Source organism: Onychostruthus taczanowskii, unplaced genomic scaffold (genome assembly GCF_017590055.1).
Source record: "Onychostruthus taczanowskii isolate IOZ18803 unplaced genomic scaffold, ASM1759005v1 scaffold21, whole genome shotgun sequence".
NCBI lineage: Eukaryota > Metazoa > Chordata > Aves > Passeriformes > Passeridae > Onychostruthus > Onychostruthus taczanowskii.
Window position 1 is genome coordinate 825,157 of NW_024499351.1, and position 27,962 is coordinate 853,118.

General features: G+C 43.3%; 3 protein-coding genes across 3 annotated transcripts in view; all 3 read left to right on the forward strand.

Moving 5' to 3' along the window:
* The first annotated feature begins 9 nt into the window (after positions 1-9).
* Positions 10-13,503, forward strand: MCM8 (minichromosome maintenance 8 homologous recombination repair factor). The gene is made up of 18 exons (XM_041404284.1): positions 10-317; positions 488-562; positions 879-961; positions 1,142-1,291; positions 1,623-1,726; positions 2,987-3,185; positions 3,877-3,962; positions 4,863-5,014; positions 5,854-6,052; positions 6,827-6,857; positions 7,138-7,278; positions 8,286-8,427; positions 9,025-9,220; positions 9,469-9,682; positions 10,306-10,515; positions 11,102-11,178; positions 11,664-11,853; positions 12,822-13,503. The coding sequence occupies exons 1-18, from the start codon at positions 185-187 to the stop codon at positions 12,912-12,914; spliced, it is 2,475 nt and encodes an 824-aa protein (XP_041260218.1). The 5' UTR covers positions 10-184; the 3' UTR covers positions 12,915-13,503.
* Positions 13,504-14,559: 1,056 nt separating this feature from the next.
* Positions 14,560-19,030, forward strand: CRLS1 (cardiolipin synthase 1). The gene is made up of 7 exons (XM_041404415.1): positions 14,560-14,622; positions 14,914-15,051; positions 15,520-15,649; positions 16,186-16,271; positions 16,695-16,763; positions 17,081-17,172; positions 18,666-19,030. The coding sequence occupies exons 2-7, from the start codon at positions 14,950-14,952 to the stop codon at positions 18,751-18,753; spliced, it is 567 nt and encodes a 188-aa protein (XP_041260349.1). The 5' UTR covers positions 14,560-14,622; positions 14,914-14,949; the 3' UTR covers positions 18,754-19,030.
* Positions 19,031-20,234: 1,204 nt separating this feature from the next.
* The window catches only part of COMMD1 (copper metabolism domain containing 1), a 61,113-nt gene continuing 53,385 nt past the window's right edge, over positions 20,235-27,962 (forward strand). The window contains exon 1 of the mRNA XM_041404414.1: positions 20,235-20,443. Coding sequence (XP_041260348.1) covers positions 20,249-20,443 — 195 coding nt within the window. The 5' untranslated portion in view covers positions 20,235-20,248. The remainder of the gene's footprint in view (positions 20,444-27,962) is intronic.

Genomic DNA, 27,962 nt, shown 5'->3' on the forward strand with positions numbered 1-27,962 from the left:
GAGCCGGCGCTGAGGGCAGCGAGCGCCGGCCCGGCCCCGGCGCTGTGCGGGGGGAGAAGGGCGCTGCTTCCCGCGGGGTCCCCTCTGGAAAGCAGCACTGGTTTCAATTAAGCGTCTTCTGGTAAAATTTGTCTCCTCAGCTCGGTTTGTCGTCGCGTCCCTGGAGTGGCGCCGGCAGCGGGAGATGAGCAGGGACCTCAGGGGCAGGGGATGCGCCCGGGGCAGAGGCTTCCAGGGATGGCGAGGAGGATGGCGAGGAGGAGGAGGATGGAGAGGCAGAGGACAGAGGGGAGAGCCCAAAAGGATGCCCGAACCTGGTGAGCCAGCCCCTGTGCTTCTGCTTTCTGAAGCCATAATGCTTTTCTTCTAACGCGTTGTGCTAGGCGATTTTGTTTGTCTCCTGTGGTCAAAAGAATCACTGAGAATAAAACTTACAAAATTTCACTGTCCGTATTCTTTCAATCCACTTTTTTTTTTCTTCCCCCAGCAAAATCTCGACTAGTCCAATCAACGATGGACCAATTTATTCCCTATAAAGGCTGGAAACTTTATTTCTCTGAAGGTATTTTTAAACCAAAATTACATGTAGCAAGTATTTAAGTTAATTTTTTTCTAGAATGGTTTACATGTAGTGTTAGTAGTGTTATAAGATCAATGAAGAACAACCAACATTTCATATATAAAAACATAAATACAATAAAGACTTGACTCTTATCATATACTGTAACCTTTGTGATTATTACTGAGATCCTGTGGAGATCTATCATCTTCCTTAGTTTTGCATTGCAAAAAAACAATGGAAGAAAAATTACCTGTTTATGTTTTTTGTGAAGTGGAAAGAATTATTTCTGTCACTAACGTGGTGTGTTTCTTATTAGTTTACAATGACAAGTCTCCTTTTGTCCAGAAGACTCAAGCCTTTGAAAAGTTTTTCATGCAGCGCATTGAACTTTATGACAAGGTAAAAAACAAAGCCAAATGTATCCCAGCAACTTGTTGTTGATGCAAGAACACTGCAGATTTTTAGTGGTTTTTTTTCCGTCAAAAGGAGCCTCCATCAGAGATCTGAAACATTTAGGACATAATTTGAGTGTTTTGATTCTAATTTGAAGTGTATTTTATCATTTATGATGTTTCCCAGGATGAAATAGAAAGAAAAGGAAGCATTCTCGTGGATTATAAGGAGCTAATCCAGGACAGAGAGCTGACTAAATCAATACCAAATATATCTGCTGAACTAAGGGACATGCCTCAGAAAATACTGCAGTGTATGGGCCTGGCAATTCATCAGGTAAACACGGGGTTCTGATGCGTGGAAGCAGAACCCTCACAACAAAAAATAATCAGTGACACTTAGAGGCAGTTATGTTAGAAACCCCACATCTCTGTGCTTTTCTTTCTTAGGGCAAATTACAGTTTGTTTAAAACTCAAATCCTTCAATCTCTCCTCTTCCTGTATAGGCCACAAAATCACATTTTGTAGTTGCTTTGGTCTTGGTGCATTTTTCTTATTCATGATTGGAGCAGCTGACTAAAGCTAAATGTAGTTCTAACACCAGTGTCTCTCCTGTTGGGAGTTCTAATTCCTGTGGGCATCTGTGTCCCCTTCCTGTTCCACGCAGGTGCTCACCAAGGACCTGGAGAGACACGCGGCAGAGCTGCAGGTGCAGGAGGGATTGCCCCTGCACGGGGACCCTGTCATAAACGTGCCTCTCATCCATGCCAGGTACGGGCTGCTGGGCACTTCTTCTTTCCCAAGGAAGAGCTGTTTGCCTCCTGGCTGATCCTTGCCAGTGTCCATGCGTGGCTCACATTTTTTTAAGGGAAAACTGGGCTCTGTGAAGCTGATTCCAGGAGAACACTTAAGGTTGAACTGACGGGGGTTCCTGGGACAAGTGAAGAGATTTGAATTTTGACTCTGTGTTTCAGAAGGTTGATTTATTATATTATATGTAATATTAAAATGATATACTAAAAACTATAGTAAAAGAATAGAGAGAAAAAGATCCATCAGAAGGTTAGAAAGGACAGGAGAAGAATGAATAACAAAAGCTTGTGACTCTCAGAGAGGCCAACGCAGCTGCATCTTTGGTTATTAAGTAGAAACAACTCACAGGAACCAATCTAAGATGCACCTGTTGGTAAACAATGTCTAAACTACATTCTGTAGCTATTAGATAGTTAATTGTTTACATTTCTTTTCTGAGGCTTCTCAGCTAGAATAGGAGGAAAATCCTAGCAAAGGATTTGATAAAATATCTTAGCTACAAATACTCTACATTCTGCTTTTTCTCTTCACTGTGACTTCATGTCCTTGTGAAGAAAAAAGTGAAATGAAACCTCCTTATAAGCTGAACAAACAGCTTGAACTAGAAAAGCTTGTAAGTAGAGAAGTGGCTTATAAGGAGAATAACTATTCTATAAATAATTAAAAGCAGAATTATTTACATTTCTGTTGACTGGAGAAATTTTTAATGAAACACGTCTTTAGAACTTTATCAGAAGTAATGGCATCTCACACTTCAAGGGTCTGAGGGAACTAGGTGTGCAAGCTCTATTGGAGTTCAAATTACCTTTTAAAATTTATTTTCTTTTTTATTATTGTTTTTCATTCCCTCCTGGTGGCGGCAGAGCCGTAACAAAACTTTGGTCCTTCTGTGTCACAAATCTAAATTCCAGGCTTTATCTGAACCTATGGGAAGAGACAGTTATGGATGAACTTAATGTATTGCTAGGCCAGAGGTGTCACTGGATAAACAAACTGTACTCTTTGTGGCTGTTGAGGTCAATCATGTGAGAATATTGAATGTTCTGCTGCTTTCTAGAGCAAGAATCAAAGACTGTACCATGGATCCACTGAAAAAATACTTCTAAGCATTTTTTTCTGAATTTTGCCCTTTTTAATTGGGAGTAGGATTTTTTGTCTGTTTGTATTTGGATGGGTTTGGGGGTTATTTTGGTCCTCATGTTCTGTGTGCTAATGCAGGGTGTACAACTATGAGCCTCTAACCCAGCTGAAAAACGTGAGGGCCAACTGCTACGGCAAGTACATCGCGCTGCGTGGCACCGTGGTGAGGGTCAGCAACATCAAACCCCTGTGCACCAGCCTGGCCTTCGTCTGTGCTGCCTGTGGGGATGTGCAGGGTGTTCCTCTCCCCGATGGCAAGTACACCCTTCCCACCAAGGTGAGCCAAAACCATTGAACTTCATGCTTTTTGTTGTGTTTTGACCAAAAGCAGCACCACAGGTGTTAAAAAAAAGGAAAAAAAAAAAAAAAGGTCTTTAAAGCTGGGTTACATAACTAACACGTTGAAAAATAATTAAGCATATCATTTTCTTACTTCAGACCCTTGTTACTTGTAAAAAATGTATGCTGCTGGAACAGGATATGTAACAAAAAATACATAGAAACTCCCTGAAATCTGGAAAAAATATTATCTCTTTTAATTTCCATTTCACCAGTTGTGTTTAAAAAGACCCTTCCACCTTGATGTGGTGGTTTTCTATGCTTACATTGTTTGGGTTTTTTTGTTTAGAATTTTCTATTTTAATTTTACTTTTATTATCTGGACTTAAGAAGTCATTGGACATAGGACACTGCCTGGTTATTCTCAAACCAGTTCACTGAGGGGATCACACAATTCTGCTGTGTTTGCTCTAACAGCTGTGAGTCAGAGTTCAGGTGTCTGTACTTGATAGATCCTCATTAATTATGTACATCCTAATTTGTAGCCCTAATTTAATTGGCTTTTTTCCTGGAATGATGCTGAATTTTATTGCTTTGCTTTCCTTTTTTTTTTTTTTAATCAAATAAGACAATTTCACTCTAGGACATTAAAAAGGGCTGGGAATGAGTCAGAATTCCTGTTGTTGCAGTGCCTTGTTCCCGAGTGCCGTGGCCGGTCCTTCACAGCTGACAGGAGCTCTCCTCTAACCACCACAGTGGACTGGCAGTCTGTCAAGTAAGCACAAAAATGTGATGTGAGAGGACACTCAAAAGGTGACAGGCTGGCTCAACCCGTGTTACACTGTGTGACTTCAATAATCCTGCTCTTTTGCAGCGAGCACTCTCCAACATTTGTATCACAAAGCAGTTGTTTTATCCAAGTGCTGGTATAGTTTGTAACCCACCCTGTAACAGTTTCCTGGAGATTCCTTCTCGCCCTTACTGAGCTCTTGGAGAGATGCTCTGTTTGTGCTCTTTGCTGCATTTCTCAATAATTTCTAATTGCATCTATGATTTCATGATTCCTTTAACGAGCTGTAAGTCAGCTAGAAAAACCCTATTAGGTTACGTTGGTCAGCTGTGCCACTTGACCTGAATGAGCTGGAAGTGAACTGTAGGGTTAAGTGTCTTAGTTTGAAGTGATATTCATGTAAAATCTCGTGCTGGCCTTAGCAGCTCCAGAGGGCGCTGTTCATCACAGCTTCTTCGGTAAAGCTTGGCTTGGCTTCCAGGGAATCTCGGAGCTCCAGGTGCAGAGCCAGAGCTGGAACTCTCACAACCAGAGAGTCAGCTGCTCTTCTTGTTATAGTCTGAGAAATTCCTTGGACTTTTTCAGAGTTGCAATACCTATTAAGAATTCATGGAGGCTATAATGTCTGAGCTCTTAATTATTTTTTTTTATATGAATTCCTTTTACTTTATGTCTTGTGCTTCTTTCTACGTGAACATGCTCGTCAGTGGTAGCAAATCTGAATTTCAACTCAGAGTTCAGTTACTGCATTTCTGGGCTTTCTGTGTGGTTTATGCCCATTCAGCGAGGCGTGACCTGAAGCAGATGCGCAGAGCTGCAGGGGCTGTGTGCTGCAGTTGCACTGGAAGGCGCTGGGTGGTGCCCAGCTGCCCTCGTGTGTTGCAGGGTGCAGGAGCTCATGTCGGACGACCAGCGGGAAGCAGGACGGATCCCGCGCACCATCGAGTGTGAGCTGGTCCAGGATCTCGTGGACAGCTGTGTCCCAGGGGACATGGTCACAGTCACAGGCGTAGTGAAGGTGGCAAGCACTGAGGAAGGTGAAGTGCAGCATCTGAGAACTCATTTTTCATGCAGTGGGGTTTTTTGGTAGTGCTTACACAAGAACAACAACAGTCACTCCCCTTCATTGGAGCTCTCGGTGCCATAAGTCCATACAGTGTAAATTTCTTTGGAAGTTACCAAACTTTTACAATGAAGAGTTATTTTAGGGCATTATTTGCTTAAAGTTTTCTCTTTAGTATCTCCTTCAGGCATTAAGAGAACTGTCACACTGTTGTGAAGGAGAGTTATCTCAGCTTAGCCTCCCTAGAGAAATTTTTCAACTTTTTTTTCCTTTTCTTTTCCCAAGAGAAGAAATAGGTTGTGCACTGCTCTGAAAGAATACTTGCAGATAACTGCAAGACAGTTTTACTCTGAGATTTCATTCTCTGCTCAGTAATCAGTCTATATAGAAAATGATTCATTATTAATTGAGAATTACTCCACTACATGTTTAGTGCTTCCACACCATGCATCTTTTTTTTTCCCCAAATATTGAGTGGAAACATTTTATATTCAGATTTTCTTTGACAACAATAATATAATAATTTAAAATCCCTGGAAAAATTTATTTATTCTGGGACAAAATTCTGTCTAGCAATGTATATTCCAATTCAAGAAAATATGTACTGTGTACATAAGTGGAGGGAACTTAAAAGCACAGTTGTACCTAGAAACGTATTCTGCTTAAATTTTACAAAGTGCAAATGTTCAGTACATAAATATGAACATGCCTGTACATGATATTTCTGAGTTGCTCTGTGCCATTTGTAGATAATATGAGTACTTACTGATAGAAAAAAAATGCTCCATCATCCTTTTTCAATTTTTCTAACAGGAGCTTCTAAAAATAAGAACGACAAGTGCATGTTCTTACTGTACATTGAGGCAAATTCTGTCAGCAACAGTAAAGGACAAAAACTGAAGAATTTTGATGATGAGACCTTTCAGAGATCATTCATGGAGTTTTCCCTTAAAGACCTCTATGCTATCCAAGAAATTCAAGCTGAGGAAAATCTGTTCAGGCTCATTGTGAAGTAAGTTATATCAGACCTAGACTGGATCCAGGGTTAGACATGAATCAGTGTGACCACTTTCAGACAAATGTGACAGCTCATCCTAAAGCTGTGAAATGTCTGAGCCTTGTGCAATTGAAACCACAGAGATCTAAGAAACTGCAGTGGGCAAGGGACTTGGGAGGGAGGTATTGCAGTGGGATTGTTGGGACTTTGGGAGCAGTTTAGAAATTCAAGAAGTTTCTTGTGTTCTAGTTTAACCTTAGACAGAAAGCTCTGGGTAGAAAAACAATTAGTTAATTTTGTTCCTCACCGTGTAAATTCAACTTACAAGTACCATTTTGTCCTCCAGTTTTCTACAGTAGAGGAAAGAGGTGCAAGGACTGAGCAGAGGGTGTGAAAGATCCTCAGTTCAGACTGAAGAGCACTCTTCTCCCTGGGATGTCCCTCAGGCCCTCCCAGGGAGTCAAAGAACACAAACCCAGCACTTTAAAAGGAGGGTTACAGGTAGTTACTTGATGAAGACAAGAACAGGCACAGATACCACTGGAAAGCTGGCTCTCCTTTGTCTTTGTAGGGACTCAAGTGAAAAGCTTTTCTTGTTTCAGTCATTTCTGGTTATCCAAAAATTTCAAGAAATTTGACACTGCTGATTTCTGATGTAAATTCAGCAACAGCTATGCAAAAGATTTTATGTTTATTAAGGTGTTCTGTGATGAGAGAGAGGACAAGTGATTATTTATAGTAATACATGATTTATCTTCCACTTATGTTACCTTGTGCTTTGTTTTTCAGCTCTCTTTGTCCTGCAATCTATGGCCATGAGGTAAATCATCTAAAAACTCTACTTGTAATTCCAGTTTGAAATGTTTATGCCACATTCAACTCCTAAAGGATTCACAAAGCTTATCTGGGACAGGGGAAGGGGGCAGGGACTGTTTTTACAGATGACTGTGGCTCACAGTCTCTTGGTGTCAGGGGAGTGGCAGCCTTATACCCTTAAGTTCAGTGATCCAGAAGGAGAGGTTGTTGCAGCCAGTTCTAGGGAGCTGTCAGTGCTGGCCACCACGATGGAATGCTTACAGTGTTGGCCTCTACCACAACAGATTGTGAAGGCAGGGTTGGCCCTGGCCTTGTTTGGAGGATGTCAGAAGTTTGTGGATGACAAGAACAGAATCCCAGTGCGAGGAGATCCACATGTTCTGGTTGTTGGAGATCCAGGATTAGGAAAAAGTCAAATGTTGCAAGTATGGTTTCCTTTATTACTATTTTCTGTTTTCCTCTATTTCCTTGTTATCTTGCCTTGCAGCCATGGTAGAATAACTGTGCTGAGACCAAAGGGTTGACTGAGCCTTGCTGGAGCTATCTTTTCATGTGGGATGCCTCAAGTATAGGAGTGTATCCAAAGGGCTCTCCTGCCATCCAGGGAGCCTGTTAAAACAACAAAGCAGGTGTCCTTGGTCAGGCCCATGGGCTTTCAAGGACAGGCTTACAGGCTTGCTGTCCTGCCCTTATACAGTTCTTGTCACCAACCCTTTTCCTCAGTGAGCAGGTTCACTCCTTCCTGTCTTCATTTAGCTGGTCCATTTTGAAATAAAGTAATTAATCTTTGAATAAATGCAACTTCAGATACCCTGTGACTCTCCTCCTGTGAGGTTTACTTCCATTCCTTACCCTATTTCTATGTTGCTAGCACAGATCTTTTTGGGAAAGCGACCTGATCCTGTGTTTGGGTTTTAATCTCAGTAGGTATTTCTGCATGACTATGACAATTAGTAATTTTTTTTACCTTAAACTGAATGATTTTTAAATTCCATATATTTTTCCATGGTTACTGTGAAGTGAAAGAGGGACAGAATTCACCTAGACCTTCTTTAAAAAGTCTTTCTAACGTGGAGCTGTTGCATTATGGTGTGGTTTGCACTTAGCCAAAGTAACGGATTTGCATGCAAGCATCTTAACAAACAAAACTTTTAAATTTTTTTTTCATTTTGTTGAATGGGGACTCACCAGCATAGAGTAACTGATTTGTTTTTTCACATTGTTACCTGAAAAAAGAATGCCATCCAAGAAAAGCTACTCCTACTGCTTTTCAGAAGTATGTGTCTTGGAGCTGCAAGGATTTAGAGCTTTGCTGTTGGGCCGTGTTCAGTAGAAAGAAACAAATCTGGGGTTACTTTGAATTGTTTCTCTAGAACAAGGCTTATGAAATTCTTCACTTTGGGGAAGGAAAAAGTGTTTGTTTCTCTTCTAGGCCGTGTGTAACATCGCTCCTCGAGGTGTGTATGTTTGTGGTAATACTTCCACCAGCTCTGGCCTGACTGTTACACTCTCCAGAGATGGCACTTCTGGAGATTTTGCCTTGGAAGCTGGTGCCTTAGTGCTTGGAGATCAAGGTAATTCATGGAATGTCACAGGTTCTGCATAGCCATATGTAAAGGGCATGAGAGTGTGTGCAGCTGAGTCTCAGCTAAGCCAAAGCGCTCGCTTAACTGTGGACTAAAAATGTTTATTTGAAGTATGATACTGGGCTTCCACACCGTGGGAAGCTCTGAGCTTCTCCAGTGGATTCTCTGGGGGCAATTCCTGCATACCTAGAGTAACTTCAGTTCTCCAGTTATATACCAGACTGCTGTGTCAAAGAACTAGGATTTTTTTTTGTTCAGGGATCTGACTTGATGTCAGCTCTGGACTTTTACTGGTTTTGAAAAAGGACTCACTTATGAGATATGTTGTCTATTTTAAAAAGCTTGTTTCATCATCTTAACAAATCACCAAAATGCTGCATCCCCAAGTCAGGCTGAGTTCATAGTGGTTTGGTTGCATTACCATGGAATGAAAACAAAGCTGGCTGAAATGGAGATTTTCCTATGTCTCCTGCAGTCCCTAGGGTTCTAAGTTGGACTTCTGATGTAGCACTAGGTTGTAGGACACGCTTGTCCTTCAATTAATGTGTCATCTGATAAGTCTTTGTCCTGTTTTAATGCTTCCAGGAATTTGTGGAATAGATGAATTTGATAAGATGGGAAACCAGCACCAGGCTTTGTTGGAAGCCATGGAACAGCAGAGCATCAGCCTGGCCAAGGCTGGCATTGTTTGCAGTCTGCCAGCTCGGACATCCATTGTTGCTGCAGCAAACCCCATTGGAGGACATTATAACAAAGCCAAAACAGTGTCTGAGAACCTAAAGTGAGCCCTTACTGAAAATGCTGCTTTTATAATTCACATTCAGGAGTAGATGCTTCTGGCAGTCTTGTAGCTCGTGTACAATTGCTTTCTAGAATTGTGGAGTGTGAACACAAAATTTAATAGTCTTTAGTGGCTTTTGAGAGAGAAATTGGAGCAGGACAGATCTTTTACCTGTGTTTGAAGTGCAACCGAGTTGCTATAACTTTTGCACTTCTCCAAGCACTCCAAGTTCCTTGTCTTTCCTCCAGAATGGGGAGTGCTCTGCTGTCAAGATTTGATCTGGTCTTCATCCTGCTGGACACGCCGAACGAGGACCACGACCACCTGCTGTCCGAGCACGTGATGGCCATGCGGGCCGGCCGGCGCGCCGCCTGCGGCAGCGCCCTGGGGACCCGGGCCGGCTCCCAGGAGCGCTCTGTCCTCCAGGCTGCCTCAGATCGACCCCTGCTCGAGAGGCTGAAGGTGGGACTGGGCCTGGGGCTGCTGCTCTGAAGCAAATATCTGTGTTGGCTTTCAGTAAGGAGATGCAGAAGTGGGCTGGGTGTAATAATTTGGTATAACGTGATCCAAATAAAGCAGTGTGGAAGCAAATCCTCGGGCATCTGCAACTCCGTGGATTTGGGAAGTATAGGAGAGGAAGCATGTTTCTCATTAGACTTTAGTGCTGGCTTTGAGTGCTGATATTGTCAAATGCCAGGTCTTGGGAGAAATACTCCTACTGGAAGTAAACCCATGCACTTTTGGAAACAGGATATCAGCAGTGATGGTTTAATCTTCTATGGAGCTGTGGGAATTGGGATTTTCTCTTTTTGAGAGAGGATTTTACTTTATAACGAATTCTATTTGGCACTTCCTATCATTGCAGATGAGAACCCTTGGCTACTTTTTCTGAAATGGCCAAGTGTGTGTGTTTACATGTCTGAGCATAGCGTGGGGACTTGAAGTACACCTTTCATATACAAAGCACCAAAGCCCTTACAGCGATGACTTCACTAGATAAAGCATAAAGATGATGATTTTGTATTAAAATTTTTATTGTATAGAATTCTGACAGACAGAAATCTAACTCTGTGTAATGGTGCTAGATCTCAACAGGAGAAAACTTTGATGCCATTCCCCATCAGCTGCTGAGGAAGTACGTCGGGTACGCTCGGCAGTACGTGCACCCAAGCTTATCTCCAGAGGCTGCACAAGTCCTCCAGGAATTCTACCTTGAGCTCCGGAAACAAAACCAAGGAGCAGACAGCACCCCCATCACCACGAGGCAGCTGGAGTCCCTGATTCGACTGACAGAGGTAAATGCAAGCTGGAATGCTTAAGGGATTGAAAGCAAAGAGATTGTTGCTGAGGTACTACCCAAATCCTATCATTTTTTACAGCTTATTCACCACTATGCTTTTTCTGTTTTGTTAAAAAAAAAAAAAAGTGAGAATGCATCAGGCTTAGAAGTGCTTAAGAGCTGCTGTTCCTTAAAACTTCTTATGAAGCAAAACACCCTTGAGGAGATGGAAATAGAATCTGTCATGTTCCCCAAAAGGAGGAAAAGTAGGTGCAGGCAGGAGCAACTGCTGCCCACCTTGAACATGGACTGCTTCTGTTTTCCCTCACACTGCCTTAACAACTCTATTTGTGATCTGCTGCTTCACAAGGCTACACTGCTAAAAAGCAAGTTAACTCCAAGACACAGCCTAAAAGTGCAAGTATGCAGGAGAACACATTGGCACACTAACAAAAAATAGAAAAATATTCCTCTAATCCTGTAGGCTTAGGTTCTGTCTCTGTTCCTAAAATTTGTGCTTGTAGCCCTTGTAGAGTGATTGTAGTCCTTTTTCACACCAGTTATATCTTAAACCTTTGTGGGATATTTTTTTCTGTTTTAAGGCACGATCAAGGCTGGAATTAAGAGAGAAGTCTACCAAGGAAGATGCTGAGGATGTAATAGAGATAATGAAATACAGGTAATAGAAAATACTGCTTTAAAAATAAATAAAGCATCACAGTGCTATTCATTGGAAACTTCTTTTCTTTACATATGCAAACACAATGAAGAAATCACTTTATGAAGCTTAGATCCATGATACTACTATTTGGCTTTGTTAGCTGTTCTTTAGAAGCTGCCAGCAGCCCTAAGTCAACTACAGCTGCTCAGGCTTGTGAGTTGTGTGGTCACAGTGGTTCTGGGAGTCTGGGCACAGTAATGCCCACGTGAGGCTCTGCTGAAGGGTTTGCTCTCCCCTGTGAGTACTCTGGTTCAGGGGAACAATTAAAGTTCAAAAGTGAATTGGACGAATGCTCAGTCTAAGTTCCCTAGAGAGTGACCTGACAGGGGATGGTTTTCTACGTGGCTTCCGAAAGCTCTCTCAAGCAGGCACATTTTGGGAATCAAATCCACATATGTTTGCTTTTATCTCCTGGTGAGAGTTTGATCTCTTTCTGTCTGCAGCATGCTGGGCACCTACTCGGATGAGTTTGGGAAGCTGGACTTCGAGCGCTCGCAGCACGGCTCTGGGATGAGCAATCGCTCGCAGGCCAAGCGGTTCGTGTCCGCCCTGAGCAGCGTGGCTGCGAGCACCTACAACAACCTCTTCGACCTGCAGCAGCTGCGCCACATCGCCAGGGGGCTGCAGCTCCGGGTGAGCCCCCCTCAGCAGCCAGGCCACTACAGCTCTTCCTGCCAAAGGCACCTCTGCTGTGCCTCTTTGCCGTGGCAGAAATAACCAGTGTCCTGCTGCAGAGCTCCTGAAGTGTCTCTGTGAGCTTCGCCGAGCCCACAGCTGTTAGCAACAGCAGCTCCTTGCACTGCTAAGGGCTGACTCGACCCATGAGGCTGGTTCTGAGCAAGATCCTGGTTTGATCTGTGAAAGGCAAGCGTGGTTTCAGTGCTGCACTCCTGCCTCCCCAGAGGACACACCTATTTTTGTTCCCAAGTTTAGACTTGTGGCGTCCGTGCTCTATTTCAGCAGTGCAATGATGTTTCTGCATTCCCTCCTCTGGATTAAATATGCCTTTCAGGTTTTCATTCTTACTTCAGACATCCTGAAGTTGTATGCTGAAAGGAACATCATCTAGGACACATGGCCACAAATGTATTCTGCCCTGTAATTGATTTGCACTCTGTACTTGTGGGGGCTTCAGCCAAACAGAACTATTGATAGCTAACTCTTAATTTTTGCTCCATCAGCTACTTATTGAAGTTAATTTAATTAACTCTTAATTCTCCCTTCATATATAGAATATTTTTGCCCATTCAGAGTTTTATACCTGGAAATCAGGGAGACTTGTAGAAATCATGCTTTTCTGTGGTAGGTACTTCTGTTTCAGGGCTGGAATTTACACATATGGAGCTGCACCTTTTCTTCATGTCATAAAGGAGAGAGTGCTACTTCTGTGTAGCACTGCAGTACAAACAGTGTGTAACTAAAGCAGAAAACAGGGGGGCTGATGGTGTGAGACCTCCTGGTAGGTGAAGAGTTTGCTAAGGAAACTGAGCTATTCTTAGCCCACTTTATATCTCTAAGTTCTTTCACATGGTTTATGTTGCTTTACATCAGGTAAGATGTTGTTATTCTCCAATTTGATATTTTTGTCTTTATCTTCCCAGGTATCTGATTTCGAAAGCTTTATTGGATCCCTAAATGATCAGGGTTATCTTTTGAAGAAAGGTTCAAGAGTTTATCAGCTCCAGACCATGTGAGAAGAGTCACTGTGATGAACTTCCTTGGGATGACTGTCCCCCTGGAGTGCTGGGCATGCAGCACGTGCTGAGCTGAGCTGCACCTGCCACAGCACTGGGGTTTGCTGGGCTGGAGATTCCCCTGCAGGAAATTAAACTGGAAGGCTGCAACAGCACAAACTGGCACTTGGTATTGCTGCCTGGCTCATCCTACAGCTCTCTGTTCCAAGTGGGACCTCATCATCCTCCAGGAGTGGAAGGTGTGTTTTTATGCTGTTACACTGCCATCAGGGGCTTTACTTCTGAAAGAGATGCTGGACCCACAAATTTCAGCCCAGAAATCTTTAGTGAGAGGAAGGTACAAGCTGTACTTCCAGCACTGTAGTTCATTTAAAGTCTAGAAATGTTTCCAGAAGGTTCTGACAACACTGTTCTATAGCTCTTACCAAATGACACTGCACTGAAACTGACTTGATTTTCTGCTTTGAAACATGGTCTTTGAAGCCAAGGTTTTATTTGAGATCCAAGTCTGATTTAAGAAAATATCCTTATTACAATATTTCATTTGTAAAGCAGGGATTGGATTTTGACTTCCATTAAACTTTATATATGAGAAATATTATTTGTTCAAGGCTGTTTAATGGCCATTACAAGTCTGTAACACCAACAGGTTCTGTTTGTTCCTGTGTACTGTTCCTGACACAGAACCACGGGTGAAGCAGGGGTGAAGTGCTGAATGCTTCCTGGCTTTGATGAAATCAGAACCATGGTCTGGTGCAATGAAATAGCAGCTGGGAAGCTTTCAGTGTAAGAATTAAAAAACCACAAACACCAACACCCCCTCCCTAAGAAAAATATACTTTAAAAAATCAGGCAGCGCTGGTTCTTGTTTTCCCTCTTTCATTTCAGGTAAGATATGATAGATGAAAAAAAAAGCAGAAATACTGAAACTTAGTGCCTCATCCTCTAATTTAAGGGACATCAGGGATCAAGTACACTTGAAACTGAAAACTGGTCAGCCAGATGAAATGCTTTAAGTACAAAATTATAGTTCTGTATCGGAGCTCTTAAGGGGCAAGGTGTGCACAGCTAATGGTGTCAGAGGCTGACTTTGGCTTAGTACAGTGCTGGGGACAGGAACGCGCCTCAGCAGCAAACAAACGCTGCACCTGGAAAAGTGAACTCATTCCCGTTTCTCCTCCAGACCCAGGAAAGGCGAGCGAGAGCCAGAGGCAAGGGGCGAGCACCAGAGAGCACCGGCGCTCTCTGAGAAGTTCCTTAAGGCAAAGCGAACCTTCTCCTTCCTCCCTCAAGGGCTGCCCGAGAACGGCGCGGCCCCGCCGTGAGGAGGAGCAGGATCAGCCCGGGCAGCCGCCCACCGGGCCGCCATGGACATCGCCGTCCGCGCCCGGGGGCCGCCGGGGCAGAGCCTGGGCAGGGAGGCAGGCGGGAATGCGGCGGGAAAACGGCGGGAATGCGGCGGGAAAGCACCGGGACAGCGCTTTGCCCGGACCGGCCTTCCAACTCGGCTGCCTGCCGTAAAGCGCGCGGCCCGGCCGAGGGGCGGGGCTGACGCAAAGCGCCGCGAAAGGTCGCGCGTCCCCGGCAGCGCTCGCGGCACACGCGCCGCGCGCGGCTCGCGCGCCGGACTTATCCCCGCGGGGCGGATGGNGCCGCCCCGCCCGAGCCCCGGCGGGAGCGCGGCGCGGCGGGGCCCTACGCCGAGCTGGTACGTGAGGGACAGCGGGGACGGGGCGGGCAAACGGGTGTCGCAGGCGACACCCCGAGGCGGACTCGCCATGGGGGCTCTCGCGGCGAGGTGTTTTCCTGTCGAAGGCGAAGTTAATGTTTAGCAGGTCGAGGCCGTGTGCCTTGCGAAAGCAGCAGGCTGCTTCCGAGAACTTTCCAGGCTTTCTGGCTTGTTAAGTGGAAAAAGTATTTGTCGCGATTAAAACTCTGTTACGTGCCAAGGCGGGCTTTGAGTTCCTGCCCTGAAGGTTTTTAATTTCTTGCTTTACAGTATGAAAACCCCTGGACCATCCCAAATATCCTGTCCATGGCGAGGATGGGTCTGGCGCCAGTTTTAGGCTATTTGATTGTTGAAGAGAATTTCAACGTCGCACTCGGTGTCTTTGTCCTGGCTGGCGTGACAGACCTGGTATGTCTGCATGGGTTTGGAAAGGCTTTGGGAACACTGGGCTCACGGAGATCCCGTGGGCATGCATTGAAACAGACCCCGGTGTAGAATGGAAACATTTGTTTCCATTCTACAAATGGGCAAAACATTTGTTTTTAGATTTGTTGGTTTCTAGGGATGCTGTATCTATCATTTGTGGTGCTGCAAAGGGAATTTGCAGGTGTCTGAAAGGGACTTAATGCTATTGGAGGAAGGGGGAATGTCAGGGATCCCTGACCAGCCCCGGTTGGGCATTGACCGCTCAGTGCTTGTGCACCTGGTGGTCTCTTAAATGATACAAGTATCAGCTAAGAGGTATCACATTTTATCCTGGTTAAACTCGCTGTTTTACCTGATGCCATTCATTAAATACCTCTCTAAAGCAGCGTGCACACTCTGTTTCAGTTCATACTCTTCTAACAGAGAGCTATTGAATTTTGGTTTTCCCAGTTGGACGGATTTATTGCACGGAACTGGGCTAATCAGAAATCAGCACTGGGAAGTGCTCTCGATCCCCTGGCGGATAAAATCCTCATCAGCGTGCTCTACGTGAGCCTAACTTGTGCAAATCTTATCCCAGGTGAGGCAATGTCAGTTGTGTGCTCTAGATAAGGTAGAGAAGGTCAGTTTATGTGTAGCAACGTTTCTTGTGTTTCTAGAAGGAAAACTGTATCTCTCGGAACTCTTGCTTTGCCGGTTGTCCTTTGCTCCCATTAAACACTTCCAAAGGGACCACGCAGAAAGCAAGTGCTGCCACATACAAAATGGCATGTACTGCCATTTTTAGGTGCTCTTTCTCTAAAGCAGTAATAGTAGCTTTGTAAAGTTGTTTTTCGTGGACTGGATTGTTTAAAGACTTCAGCTTAAACCCTTTCAGGAGTTGTGTTAAACATTACAGTAATGCATAGAACTCGTTCAAGAGAATTTGGGTGTGGCTATGCAGCTTAAACCCTTTCAGGAGCTGTGTTAAACATCCTCAGTAATGCATAGAACTCGTTCAAGAGAATTTAGGTGTGGCTATTTTGTCTCACTTCTAATTTTCTGCTCTTTTGGTTGTGTTTTACCTTTAATCACGGACACAGTTTTTCACTGGCTGGTGTTGCCTTGATCTTGCAGTTCCCCTGACTTCCATGATTATCCTGCGGGATGCGGCGCTCATTGCCGCCGTTTTTTACGTGCGATACAAAACTCTTTCTCCACCGGTGAGTGCACAGCATTGAAAACGTGTCATCATAACAAAAAATACATTAATAAGCTTAATTAACAGCAAAGTTGTGACCAAGAGATTTGTCGTCTTGAGACTCGATGGTTACAAGATGTAATGCTTGTTCTTTTGCTAAACAGATTTCTGAGCAGAGCAGTGTGATGGTTACATTGTTCTTTTAGCAAAAGAACAATGCTTGTTCTTTTGCTAAACAGATTTCTGAGCAGAGCAGTGTTTTATAAAATGTGGTTTGTAAAGATAAGTCAGAGATACTGATAACGTTTTTCCTGTGTGTGGTGTGTAATAAGCAATCTTACAAAGAGCAGTGTAATTCTTCAGTGCTTTTCTTTATCATGTGAACAGGTAAATCAGACTGAATGTACAAGAGCTGCAATTTTTTTCCTCTTTTCTCCCCCAACAGAGAACACTGAGTAGGTATTTTAACCCCTGTTATGCTACTGCACAATTAAAACCAACATTCATCAGCAAGGTAAGAGCAATAACTCGTTAGAAAAGATAACTCCTGGGTACTTGGAGCATTGTGTGGTTTGGAGGGTGGGGATAATTTACCACTACTGCTGAGTACAGTTTCAAAATAGTGCCAACTATTCCTAGATCCTGAAAGGTTTTCAACTGTACTCTGTCAGAGCACGTGCTATTTTGGAGAGAGTAAGATGCTTTATTTTAAGAAGGTTTCTAAATAAATTTTCTTTGTGTAAACTAATCCTTAAAGCAGTAATACAAGTATATGTTGGTATTGCTGGTACCTCTTCCCGTTGCTCACAGTTCCTGTTCTGCTTTTCTCAGATGAACACAGCAGTTCAGCTGATTTTGGTGGCGGCTTCTTTAGCAGCACCTGTTTTCAATTATGTGGACAGCATATATCTGCAGACATTATGGTAACTAATATCTTACATTTTTTTCCCCAGATAATTTAATGTGCTCCTAAAGAAACTGGTAATCGAGATTAATTTGTGTGGAACAAAAAAACCATGCCCAGAAGATGCAGTAGGCCCATATGCCTGAATTTGTACACCTTTAGTCTTAAATGACACCAGAGCTAGATATTTATTGGTACTTAATGAAACTAGTTAAGATCCAGGAATAATAGCTTAGAAACAAGTCTTTGGGGTAGGCGTGGTGTATACAGGCAAAACATAAGAGAGAGGAGAAAAAAGGAGGAAGAAAGGCTGCATGGATTCCTCATTTATTCATGCCAGAAGTGTCCTTGAACAAGCACCCTTGGGATCAGTAATAACAGCCATTCGTATTTTTGCTTTATACTGTACCTGCTATCTTGAAATCCAGGTTCCTGCAGCCTGTTTGAAGAGCACATGGAGAAATGGTGATTCCTGCTAGACTTTAGGAGGGAAGGAGAGGGATGGGATGAGAACAGGCATAAAGGAGCTTCCCTCCTTAAGAAATGCTGTTCCTTCTGCTGTCACTGGAGCTCTGAACTGAGTCTGAGCTGCAGCTGGCTGCAGCTGTTATGAGTGTAGTTATTTTTCCTGAGCTGTCTGGCAAGAGTTCAGAACAAAGAGTTCTGAACAGCAGATGTCAGAATTACTTAGTAACTTAAAGTAGTGCAAAATCCAGTGTTACTTGTCTTCTAGGGAAATAAAAAAAAACAACCAAACCAAAGAAACCAAAACCACCAACCCAAACCGTGAAGTGTTTAAGGAGCTATGAATGAACCTTGATCTTAACAGTCTGTGGTTTTTTTATTCTGGTGGTAAGACAAAATCTCAAGTTGCCTCTGGGTATAATTTGCCAGGGTGTTCTGTGGATACTCTCAGACACTCCCTGGCAGAGTGCTCAGGGAGGGCAGCGGGGAGCAGAGGGACAGGCAGGGCTGCAGCAGGGATTCCCACCTCAGGGGTGGTGTCAGCCTTTCAGCCAGAGGAGCACTGCTCATTTAGGGATATCTGTGGTCTGGGAGGGAAACAAAAGAGGCTGAAGCAGGAACTTGTTCTTTAGCTTTGGGACTTGGTGAAAATGGTAAGTTCGAGTCTTGAGTGGTTTGAATGTTCCCTGCTCACATTACCAAGGAGTAGTTTCTCATATCTGTCAATTCTCAAGATGGTAGAAGTGATGTAGGCTGTAAATGCTGAATCTTTTTATTTTCCCTTCTCTAAAGCAAGTGCTGGTGTGGTGATAATTTGTCCTGGTATGCAGTTACACTGAAGCATGCTGCTTACCCCTGCATGGCAGAGCCTTTGTTTATCTAATCCTCCCCATAGTACTGAATTTCAGCTTATAAACTGTAACCTGCATTTTTGTGGAGCATAGTTCCTGACTGTGTAGTTAAAAACAGATGGTAAAAAATTTTAAAAAGGCACTTTTTATATTGTCCAGAGACCCCCATGACTTAGAGGAACTCTTTTCCCCAAAGGTGCATCACAGCTTTCACAACGGTGACATCTGCCTACAGCTATTACCACTATGGCAGGAAAACTGTCCAGGTGATCAAGAACAAGTGAAGTGGTCTGGGTGATAAAAGGGAAAGTGTTCCTGGAAAGGCAGGAAGGTGCTGTGCCCCCAGAGGTGGTGGTATTGCAGCTGAGTTTTGGATCAAAGCACTCTTTGTTTTTCTGCTTAAACCATGGCATCACAATGAAGTGAAATTTGAACATGTACTGTGTATATATGTAGAGACAGACTTTTTGATGTATTTTTAATTTCTTGGAAAATGAAGTTGTTTACAAAAACAAATAAATAATTCTTAAAAACACGGGTTACTTGCTGCTGCCATGTGAACTCTGAGTAATTTTATGCTGGTTTTGAAGTCGAGACACGCACTTGGCACCAGATTTGTTTTGCCACATTCATGCAAGGCACTGAGCACCCTGGCATCTGAGAAGAAAAAGCAATTACAAGAGCAAGTTTGTACCTCAGCCCAAGTCAGTAAACCAGCACTGCTCATTAGGACCTAATGACTCACCTCAGGCTGCAGCAGAAGGAAGCATGTCATCGAGGAACAGTATCTTCAGAAATTCAAAGCAGAGAGAAATTTTGCTTTATATTCCATGGGTGATACTGATAAGCCATGAAGAGTTCCTACCCTTTTCTTTTTAAAGATGAACAATGATGAACTGTACTCAGGGTTTTTGAGAAAGGTCAGCGGTGCTATAAGGAGTCTGTACCCAAATGGAGTTAAGTTTCTCATCCTATATATTCATTTCTAGTGATTGAAAGAAATTCCTCTATCTCCAGATGCTTTAAAGTTTCTAAAGATGTTGTTTAATCCCAATACCACTGGCTGAAGAGGACATTTAAAATACTGTCCAAATGAATGGAGACTGGAAGAAATTTTAGATGTGCTTGCTGTTATTTCTTCCTGTACCTCCAGCTTCAAGATATACTCCCCCTCAAGGACAAGGACAACTTGTTCTTTGCCTGTTCTCTACCTACAAAACCGAAGAAAGAGGAAGGCAGAACAGGTCAAGATGATCATAAACTCATATTTTCTCTTTGTGAGCAACATGATTTTTCTTTTATGTCATAAGAAAGTGCAACTATGAAGGGTTTCAATGACTGAAATCAGGAGGTAAATAATATCACTGTATTATTGTTGTATTAGCAAAGAAAACTTTCTGTAGGAGAGCACACAGTCTCTTTTGTGACAGTGTGTCTGTATAGACAAAGCATTTTAATGCTTTCTTTATATTGAAACTTGTATAAAATGATGCACAGAGAAAACACTTGCTCTTTATTAGTACCTTTGTTTTAACTGGCCCCGTCTTTAATGGTCAACCCTTCATCTTTCAGCAAAGGATAGAGGGCAAAGCCTGTGAACGTCTCCTTATAATACATGAGTAGTGGAGTATTTTCCGTGAAAAAAGCAGTTCAGAAAGCGGATATTTATTGTGCCCACTCAGCTGCTTGCTGTGAGGGTCTGCATAATGTCATTGGCGCTTGCTTGGGGAGCGTTTCTGGCCCCGCGCGGCCGCCGTACGCGGACGCGCCCTGCCCGCCATGGCGGCGCCCGAGCCGCCGCCGCCGCCGCCCGAGGGCTCCAGGCCGCTGAGCGCGCTGCTGAGCGGCATCGCCCAGGCCGCCTTCCACGGCACCGCGGGCATCACCGAGGAGCTGCTGCGTGCCCAGCTCTACCCCGAGGCGCCGCCGGAGGAGTTCCGCGCTCTGCGCGCCAAGATGGGCGGCCTCCTGCAGGTACCGGCGGCGCGGGCCCGGGGCGCTGCGGGGGGAAGGGACCGCGGTCTGGGAGAAGCCGCTCCGTCGGCCGCACTCCCGCCGGTGTCCGGCATCCCCCTTCTCCGGGGGCTCTGGGTGCAGGGCCCAGAGCGCTGCCCTGCCCCGTGCCCTGCCCTGCCCAGCCCGCGGTGACATCTCCGGCTCCATCCCCGAGCGGGCACAGCCGGGACAGACTCGAGGGAACGGCCTGAAGCTGTGTCCGGGGAGGGTTAGTTGGTCCGAGCGGGCACAGCCGGGACAGACCCGAGGGAACGGCCTGAAGCTGTGTCCGGGGAGGGTTAGTTGGATATCAGCAAAAGGTTCTTCACCCGGAGCGGGGCTGGGCACTGAGCAGGCTCCGCGGGCAGAGGGCTCAGCAGCAGCCTGGCAGAGCTCGGGAAGCGCTGGGACAATTCTCTCCAGCGCAAGGCGTGGCTCCCGGGGATGGGGCTGTGCAGGGCCGGGAGCTCGGCTCCGTGGTTCTTGTGGTGGGTCCCCTCACACTCCGCTCCTTCCGCGGTCCCGTGCCTCAGGAGCCGGAGTCCCTCGGGCCCCCGCTGTGCAGGGGACGGGCGGCACATCGGGAGCACGAACCTGTTCCTTTCTGAGAAGAACTGCAGTTTTCTTGTAAGGAAAAGAAAAGCGCCACTAATTATGAGGCAAGCCAGTTTACTGAGTCAACAGATTTTGCTTTTTGTGCTAGAGAGAAGATATTCTTCCCCGCAATGAAGCCTTTTGGTCTCCGTTCAAAGTGAAGAGCGTTGTGTAGCTCCCCAGAGCTGCGTGTGGCTCAGGGAGCCTCCAGGTGCTAAATCCTTGCATAGCCACTGCCACCTTGTGGGTAAATGCACGCTTGGATTGGCCAGATTTATAAACGTGCTCGGTAGTTTATTTAAAACTTATTATTGAGAGATTTGGAATTTGATGAGGATGATGTCACTCGCTTTCTGCCTTTATGAAGATTTTGTCGTTTATTTAATGATCAGATTCATGTAGTGCCCCAAGAAGCCTGCATTGAGTGGCATGACCCAGGCCTCTGAATCCCAAAAAATTCTGCTCCTGAATCCTAAAAACTGATTCCTCAGGGCTCTGTGGGCTTTTTTCTAGTGGGTAACTTAAAGGAAGTGACACCTAAGTTCTAAGGATCCTTATAGAATCTGTGCTCTAGAGCATCCTAAGAGAGCCCCTTGGCCTTCTGGTCACTCTGAGGGCCCTCTTTCCTTCACACCTGCCAGTTTTGGGGGGAAGGTTGATGTTGGGACTGTGCTTTGGAAGTAGAGAGGCTTAAACTTATCTTCCTCTTTTGGTATCTCTCTCTGACTTGAAACCTGGAGGGTTTTTGTGTAGCACTGGATTTGCTGATAGCAGTGATCCTCTGTGATTACAACATCTTGGTCTTATTTGCTGATAGCAGCAAACTCCAAAAGTGATCCTCTGTGATTACAACATCTTGGTCTTTGGATGCACCTCTTGGGTGCTGGTGTCTCCTCAGCACCTGAAGAAGCAAAACTTACTGCAAGATCTGCCTTTTCCCTTCCTTGTCAATTGCCATGTGAATTTCTGAGCTTATTGGTTCCAGTTTTGATACTTGATTGTGAAAATTACAAAAGCTGGGGGAAAAAATTATGTCTTTGTTACCTTTTTGTGGTTTTCTTTTTTCCTTCTTCCTCTGGGTGGTGGAGGAAGGGGAGCCAACAGCAGGATGACAAAGTCTAGAAGCAGAGAGATTGATTGCCCCTTGACTTAATTGGTGTAGTAGTTGGTGTCTTCTCAGCAGTAAACATGGATCTGGACCATAAATCAACCTCTTGCTTTCACTGGATGTGAGCTTAAACAAGGTGAAGGACTTCCCAGTACCTTTCTGCATTCCATCTGTGCAAAGCATGGGGATGAATAAAAAAATCTATCATATTTACTGTAGCAATAAAAAAATTAGATTTTTCTCCCCCTGGATTATACAGAGAGTAGTGCTGTGTTTATGTTTATAAAAGATGTCATTATGATCTCCTTCTTCCACCTGTTTGCTGCCCATCCATCTGCTGAATATGCATGAAGCAGCTGACCTCTTTCTAAAATGCTGCATTTATTTTGTAGTGAAATCATGTTTCTTTATTAAATGTACTTTAAAAAAAAATCTAATTTCTTGTGTGGAGTATCCTGGAAGGCAGGACAATCTTTGCTGCCCATCCATTGGCTGAACATGCATGAAGCAGCTGACCTCTTTCTAAAATGCTGCATTTATTTTGTAGTGAAATCATGTTTCTTTATTAAATGTACTTTAAAAAAAATCTAATTTCTTGTGTGGAGTATCCTGGAAGGCAGGACAAAGCCCTAGGAAGGCTGGCCCTGGAGAGCCATATGATTTCAGTGTTCTGTTAATTGTTTTTTGCCCTCTGCCTTCATCCTTCCCAGCCTCCTGTCCCTTAAGGCTGCAAAGCATTGAGAAGCTGGGTGAGAGCAGCTTTTGTGAATTCTCACCCCCAGCTTTTTTGGGTTTTTCAAAGGTTATTTCATCCTGATTAAAACACTAAATTTGTCTGCTTCTTCCATAAGTTTAATTTCCAGTATTAGTCCACCGGTGATAGTTCCTTTCCATGTGGAGTAATCCCACTGTTTTCCTTTTGGTGGCAGTAACCTCTTGCATTTATTGAACGAGGTTCTTTGCTGCTGGGTTTAAAGTGTCCTCCTTCACTCTTTTGCTTTGGAACAAACTTTACATAGACTAAATAATAATAAGCATTACAGCATGAGGAGTAGAAATATTTTATTGTATTTGATTTATGAGTTGTTTTGTTTGGTTTTTTGTTTCTTTGGGTTTTTTTTTGACAAATACTGAGGAAGTTACTGTCTGTAATAAATATCCTGGTATGTGAATGGTATATAGACTATATAAATAATATCTATAAATTGCATAATATTATATATTATATACAATATTATGTATTGCATAATATAATATATAATACTATATATTATAATAATATCTAATATATAATTATCTATTATATATTGTTAAATATATTTATCTTTATAAATAATAATAAGAGCTTGATATCCAGCATGTAAATGTGTTGTCCCTAAAGACTGGCACCCTCCTGCTAGGGACTGCAGCCTTTTCCCTACGATGTTGCTGTTGTGACCTCAGGAGGGGTTTCCAAGGCATTTTTACCCCTGTTTGACAAGGAAGAGACAACTCGAGCTTCTTAACAGGGACCTGCCCTTATGGGAAAAGTCAGAGCAGAAAAACACTTGGAAGGTTCCCTCAGCTGTGGAGGATAAAGGCCTTTGCTTCTTCAGCAAGGATTTCTGCTAACAGAAATATTTCTGCTAACAATTTCTGCTCACTGTGGAAAATAAATGATGTCTTGCATTTTTTAATAAGGGAAAAGAGTTGCTGTACTGTTCTTTCCTCAGATACCTTGTGAGTCCTCAAATGTGTGGGCTGGGTCATGAACTCCAGAGCACTTTGCAGTTGTCCAAACTTCTGGAAGGCTGAGGTGGAGAGCAGCTTCAGTCTGAGATAAAATAATTTTGGAAGAGCTAATAGGAGAGACTGCTTGCTTTCTGCCACTTAGATTTGCAGTTGTGCTTGCATCTACTAACTAAAAAATAAATCTTTTAAGCAAACTCATTCTTCTTGATTCAGGGAAAAGCAGAACAAGTACTTGTCCCCCTATTTTCTACCCAAAAATGTATCCCATATAGTGTAATACTTTTCACTCCAGTGAATGACTGGGCTTATAATGGATAATTCTGTTTGTTGTTGGGCTAGGTGAAAATGTATTGATAACTTTGCATAGAATTTTGTGAGGGAGGGAATGTCTATAGTGTTATAATAGGACATACATGAGAAAATTATTATCTGAATTAATGTTTGCCTGGACAACTAAATAAAAATCATAGCTCTTTTTTTTTTAATTTAGCAAAACACCACTATTATGTAGCTCACTAATCTGAGCACAGCTCACTTGCCAGCTCACCAGGGTCTGGTGTTGCAGCATGGTTGTTTTCTTGTATAAACTCTAATCCCACAGTTATTACTTCTTTTTTTTTTCCCTTTTTCAGCATTGTTTTAGGAGGGTAGAAAATGTAATGTTTATTGGAACTAGCACCTAGTGAATTGCAGTGATGAAAACGTGCATGGGCACTATCCCAAAGCACTCTTACTGCTTTTAATGTGAGTTATTTTAGCTTTTGGGTTGGTGTACGTGTGGTCACTTCACAAGGGAACTGGCACAGCTGGCAGGTCACATAAAGTGGAGGGGAAAAATACTTGAAAACAATGAAGTGGAGAGGAAGGTTGGGTGCAGAACGAACATTGCCAGGAGTGATAAGATCAGTGCTCCACTGCCTGCAGCAGCAATTTGTTGCTTAGGTATGTCAGCTAGAAAGAACAGCGTGCCTGCATCATTAGGGATTTTTTTAATGACTTTTTCGTGATTTCTCAAGTTGCAAAAGTTGGGATTTGTGTTGTTGGAGCCTCTCACATTTGCAGTGTTGTTTCTCTGGTACTGTGATTCCTGAGGAGATGTGTAGGAGGTGGTGTTATTGCTGGTGGCTGTGGGATTTGGAGGTGATGGTGTTCTGCACCACGAGCATTGTTTTAAACAACAGGCTGTGAACAAGGAGCCTGGACATTACAAACCTCAGCTGCATCTGCAAATCCTCCAGGCAGACGGAAACAGAAGGGCTCCCACCGGTATGACAATGTCCATTTAATGAGTGGTATTTTCTGTAACTAACTGAGACAGAAAGGCTCATTTCATCTGGGACTGTGAAGTGCTGATAGTCTGTGACTGTGCCACCTCAGTGACAATGGCTCACCTGAAGTTTAATGGTTTACCTGACCTTTTGCAGTGCTTCTTTTTTTTTTAAGGTTAGCTACGGAAAAGTGGCAGATTAAAGAAACGTCATCAGATCTGCGTCACTGATCTGTAACAGGTGTGGTAGGCTCTGCATTGTCCAAACAAGAAGCAAATCTCTCCCTCTCTCTCTCCCTCCCCTAATTACAGTGTTGATTACATCTCTGTGAGCAGAGATCTGGTTGCTTTGCCCCAGTTTTGGAGGTTGGTGCTACCTGTGTGTTTCTAGAGCAGGCAGGTCAGTGCTGGCTCTTCTGTGTCTAATGCCTCTGCACTACCTCTGAGTTTTAGAATGCCATACTGGATCTTAAATCTGCTCATTGCCAGGTAATGGACTTCCAGAACAGCATACTGCTGAGGAAGTCTGGTTCCCTGGTGGTGGCAGTGCTTCATGTCCTGCTGATTCCCACTTTCCCATCCAAATATATGATTTCGTTTGTTGCATTTGTAGGACTTCTGCAAGTATGTAGCATTTACACCATTAATGACACCATTTCTCAAAAAAAAAGCAAAAACAAAAACCAAAACCCAAACACTACAGGTGTAATGTCATAAAGTTACACACACATATGTGGGTGTCTGTGAGCAGCATATTCTGTGTATATAGAGGGTGTGCACACACACACTCCCATGCACAGAAAGGGAAATAAATGCATTGGTTATGCTGAAATTCGTTATTCCAACCTGATCCCCATGGTGTTTCTCTTGACCTGAACAAGAGTCTACTCTGATTGAAGAGCAGGGAGTCAGATCTTGCCTTTGAAGATCATTATTCCAAATTAAATGCTTTTACTATGCTTAATTAGTATTTATCAAACACATGCTGTATGGAATATATTTGAAAAGCGAGAATGACTCTCTTAAGCTTCACATGTAGTTTCATGCCTTTATTTCAGTACCACTGAGGCTCCATTCCCTCCATTCCCTACTCCCCAAAGTGTGTGGGAAATGATGAAGAGGGTAATGAAGCTCAGTGCCATCAGCTCACAGCACTGGTGATTTTCTGGACTACTTTGAGTTGTTTTCCTCTTTTAAATGTGGGACTCTGAAAAGGGGAGAACTTGAGCTGTCTTGTCTTCAATTTGATGCATAAAGAAAGACTAAAAGGAAAGGAAAGTCTTGGTGCTGAAATTTTGTTCTTTATTAAACAATACTCTAAAAATGGTGTCTCTTACAACTGGTGTGAAGGAAGATTAGTTCTTGCTTGCTCTAGGAGCCAACTGACGGTGTCAAGGAAGTAAAAACACTCATTTCAACCTCACTGGTCTCATGTGCAGCTGCCACACAGCTGAGCAGAAAATAGACCTTTCTTTCTTGCTTTCTTGCTTTCTTTCTTCAGAAAGAGTGGTTAACACATTGAATAGCACTCTATCAAAGATGCAGGAGCTGTGGTATGCACTTGACTGAAGTTCACAGCTAGTGTATGAAAAGGAAATTTGGATGACACAACTCAACCTTTTTACAAGCTGAACATCTGAAATTGTTAATTCCTTTTAACACTTAGCTACAATCTTGGCATGATGTAATTTAGATTTTTGACTGTGCTAGTGGGTAGCAACTGGGTGCAGTATATCCAACAACTTATTAGAAAGAAAAAAATGTAGACAAGACTAAAAATTTTCACTTATTAGAAAGAAAAAAATGTAGACAAGATAAAAAATTTTGTATGGTATGGCTAGAATCTGCCTGTATGGCTAGAATTATTGCAGTTTGAAGCTTGTACTCTGAATTTCTTCCAGTCTGGTGACCAAATATGATGGAGCCTGACTTCTTCAACATTTGGATGACATTTGTTTTTAGAATAGTTTATTTAATTAAAAAAAAAAATAGAAAAGCTTTAGTGGCACAAAATACCAGGCACTGGAGATGTTACATGAAGTCCTTTTTAATTGATGTTTTAGTCATAAAATCCAGTGGGACAGAAGTTGTCAGGTAAGAACATCTGACAGCTTGAGCTGCTGAGGGGCTCCTGTGTGTTTCCCCAGGAGCCTCCCTGGGCAGTCAGGATTAGCTGCAGCTTCCTGGGAGGCTCCAAGATTATCCCTGGGGGATGATTTATTTTATAACAAGGTGAATTGAGTGACTTTATTTAAAGGCAGGGCCTAAAATACCTAGTTTTAAATTTTATAATTATCATTATAAATGTATGCTGTTGCACTATGAATTTTAAGGAAAGGATTTCATTTATGGAGTAAGAAAGAATGAGTGGAACATTGATGGCCTCCATTGTGAAGGATTAAGGATTCATTATTGGGAAAACCAAACTGGCTTTGCTGGTTTGTGGGCTTTGGTTGGTTGGTTTGTTTTGTGTGGTTGTTTTTGTTAGGTTTGTTTTGTTATGGCAGTTTGTTTGTTTGTTTTGAGGGGAAGGCATTTTTGTTTTGTATTCTCAATACCTGAAGCTTAAGCATAGTAGTTTTCCATATTTTTTTACCAGTGTATTTACCAGTCATAAACAAGGAAACCAAGTCTTCCTTTACTTATTTTAGCCACCCAACTTTTTAAAAATTGGACTCTTTTAACAAAGTAAGTTGGACTTGCCTTTTGCTTTGTTTACAGTGCATGAGCACCTGGTTCTGGTAGATAGCCAAGATCTAATTCAGAGTATTCTATCTTTTATAAAGTTGGTCGTTTTA

Coding starts and splice junctions, on each gene's coding strand:
- MCM8 (XM_041404284.1), top strand. CDS start 185: ATGAGCAGGGACCTCAGGGGCAGGGGATGCGCCCGGGGCAGAGGCTTC. Junction 9,683..10,305: donor CCCTGCTCGAGAGGCTGAAG/GTGGGACTGGGC, acceptor TAATGGTGCTAG/ATCTCAACAGGAGAAAACTT. Junction 11,854..12,821: donor CCAGGGGGCTGCAGCTCCGG/GTGAGCCCCCCT, acceptor TTATCTTCCCAG/GTATCTGATTTCGAAAGCTT.
- CRLS1 (XM_041404415.1), top strand. CDS start 14,950: ATGGCGAGGATGGGTCTGGCGCCAGTTTTAGGCTATTTGATTGTTGAA. Junction 15,052..15,519: donor TGGCTGGCGTGACAGACCTG/GTATGTCTGCAT, acceptor TGGTTTTCCCAG/TTGGACGGATTTATTGCACG. Junction 17,173..18,665: donor ATATATCTGCAGACATTATG/GTAACTAATATC, acceptor TTTTCCCCAAAG/GTGCATCACAGCTTTCACAA.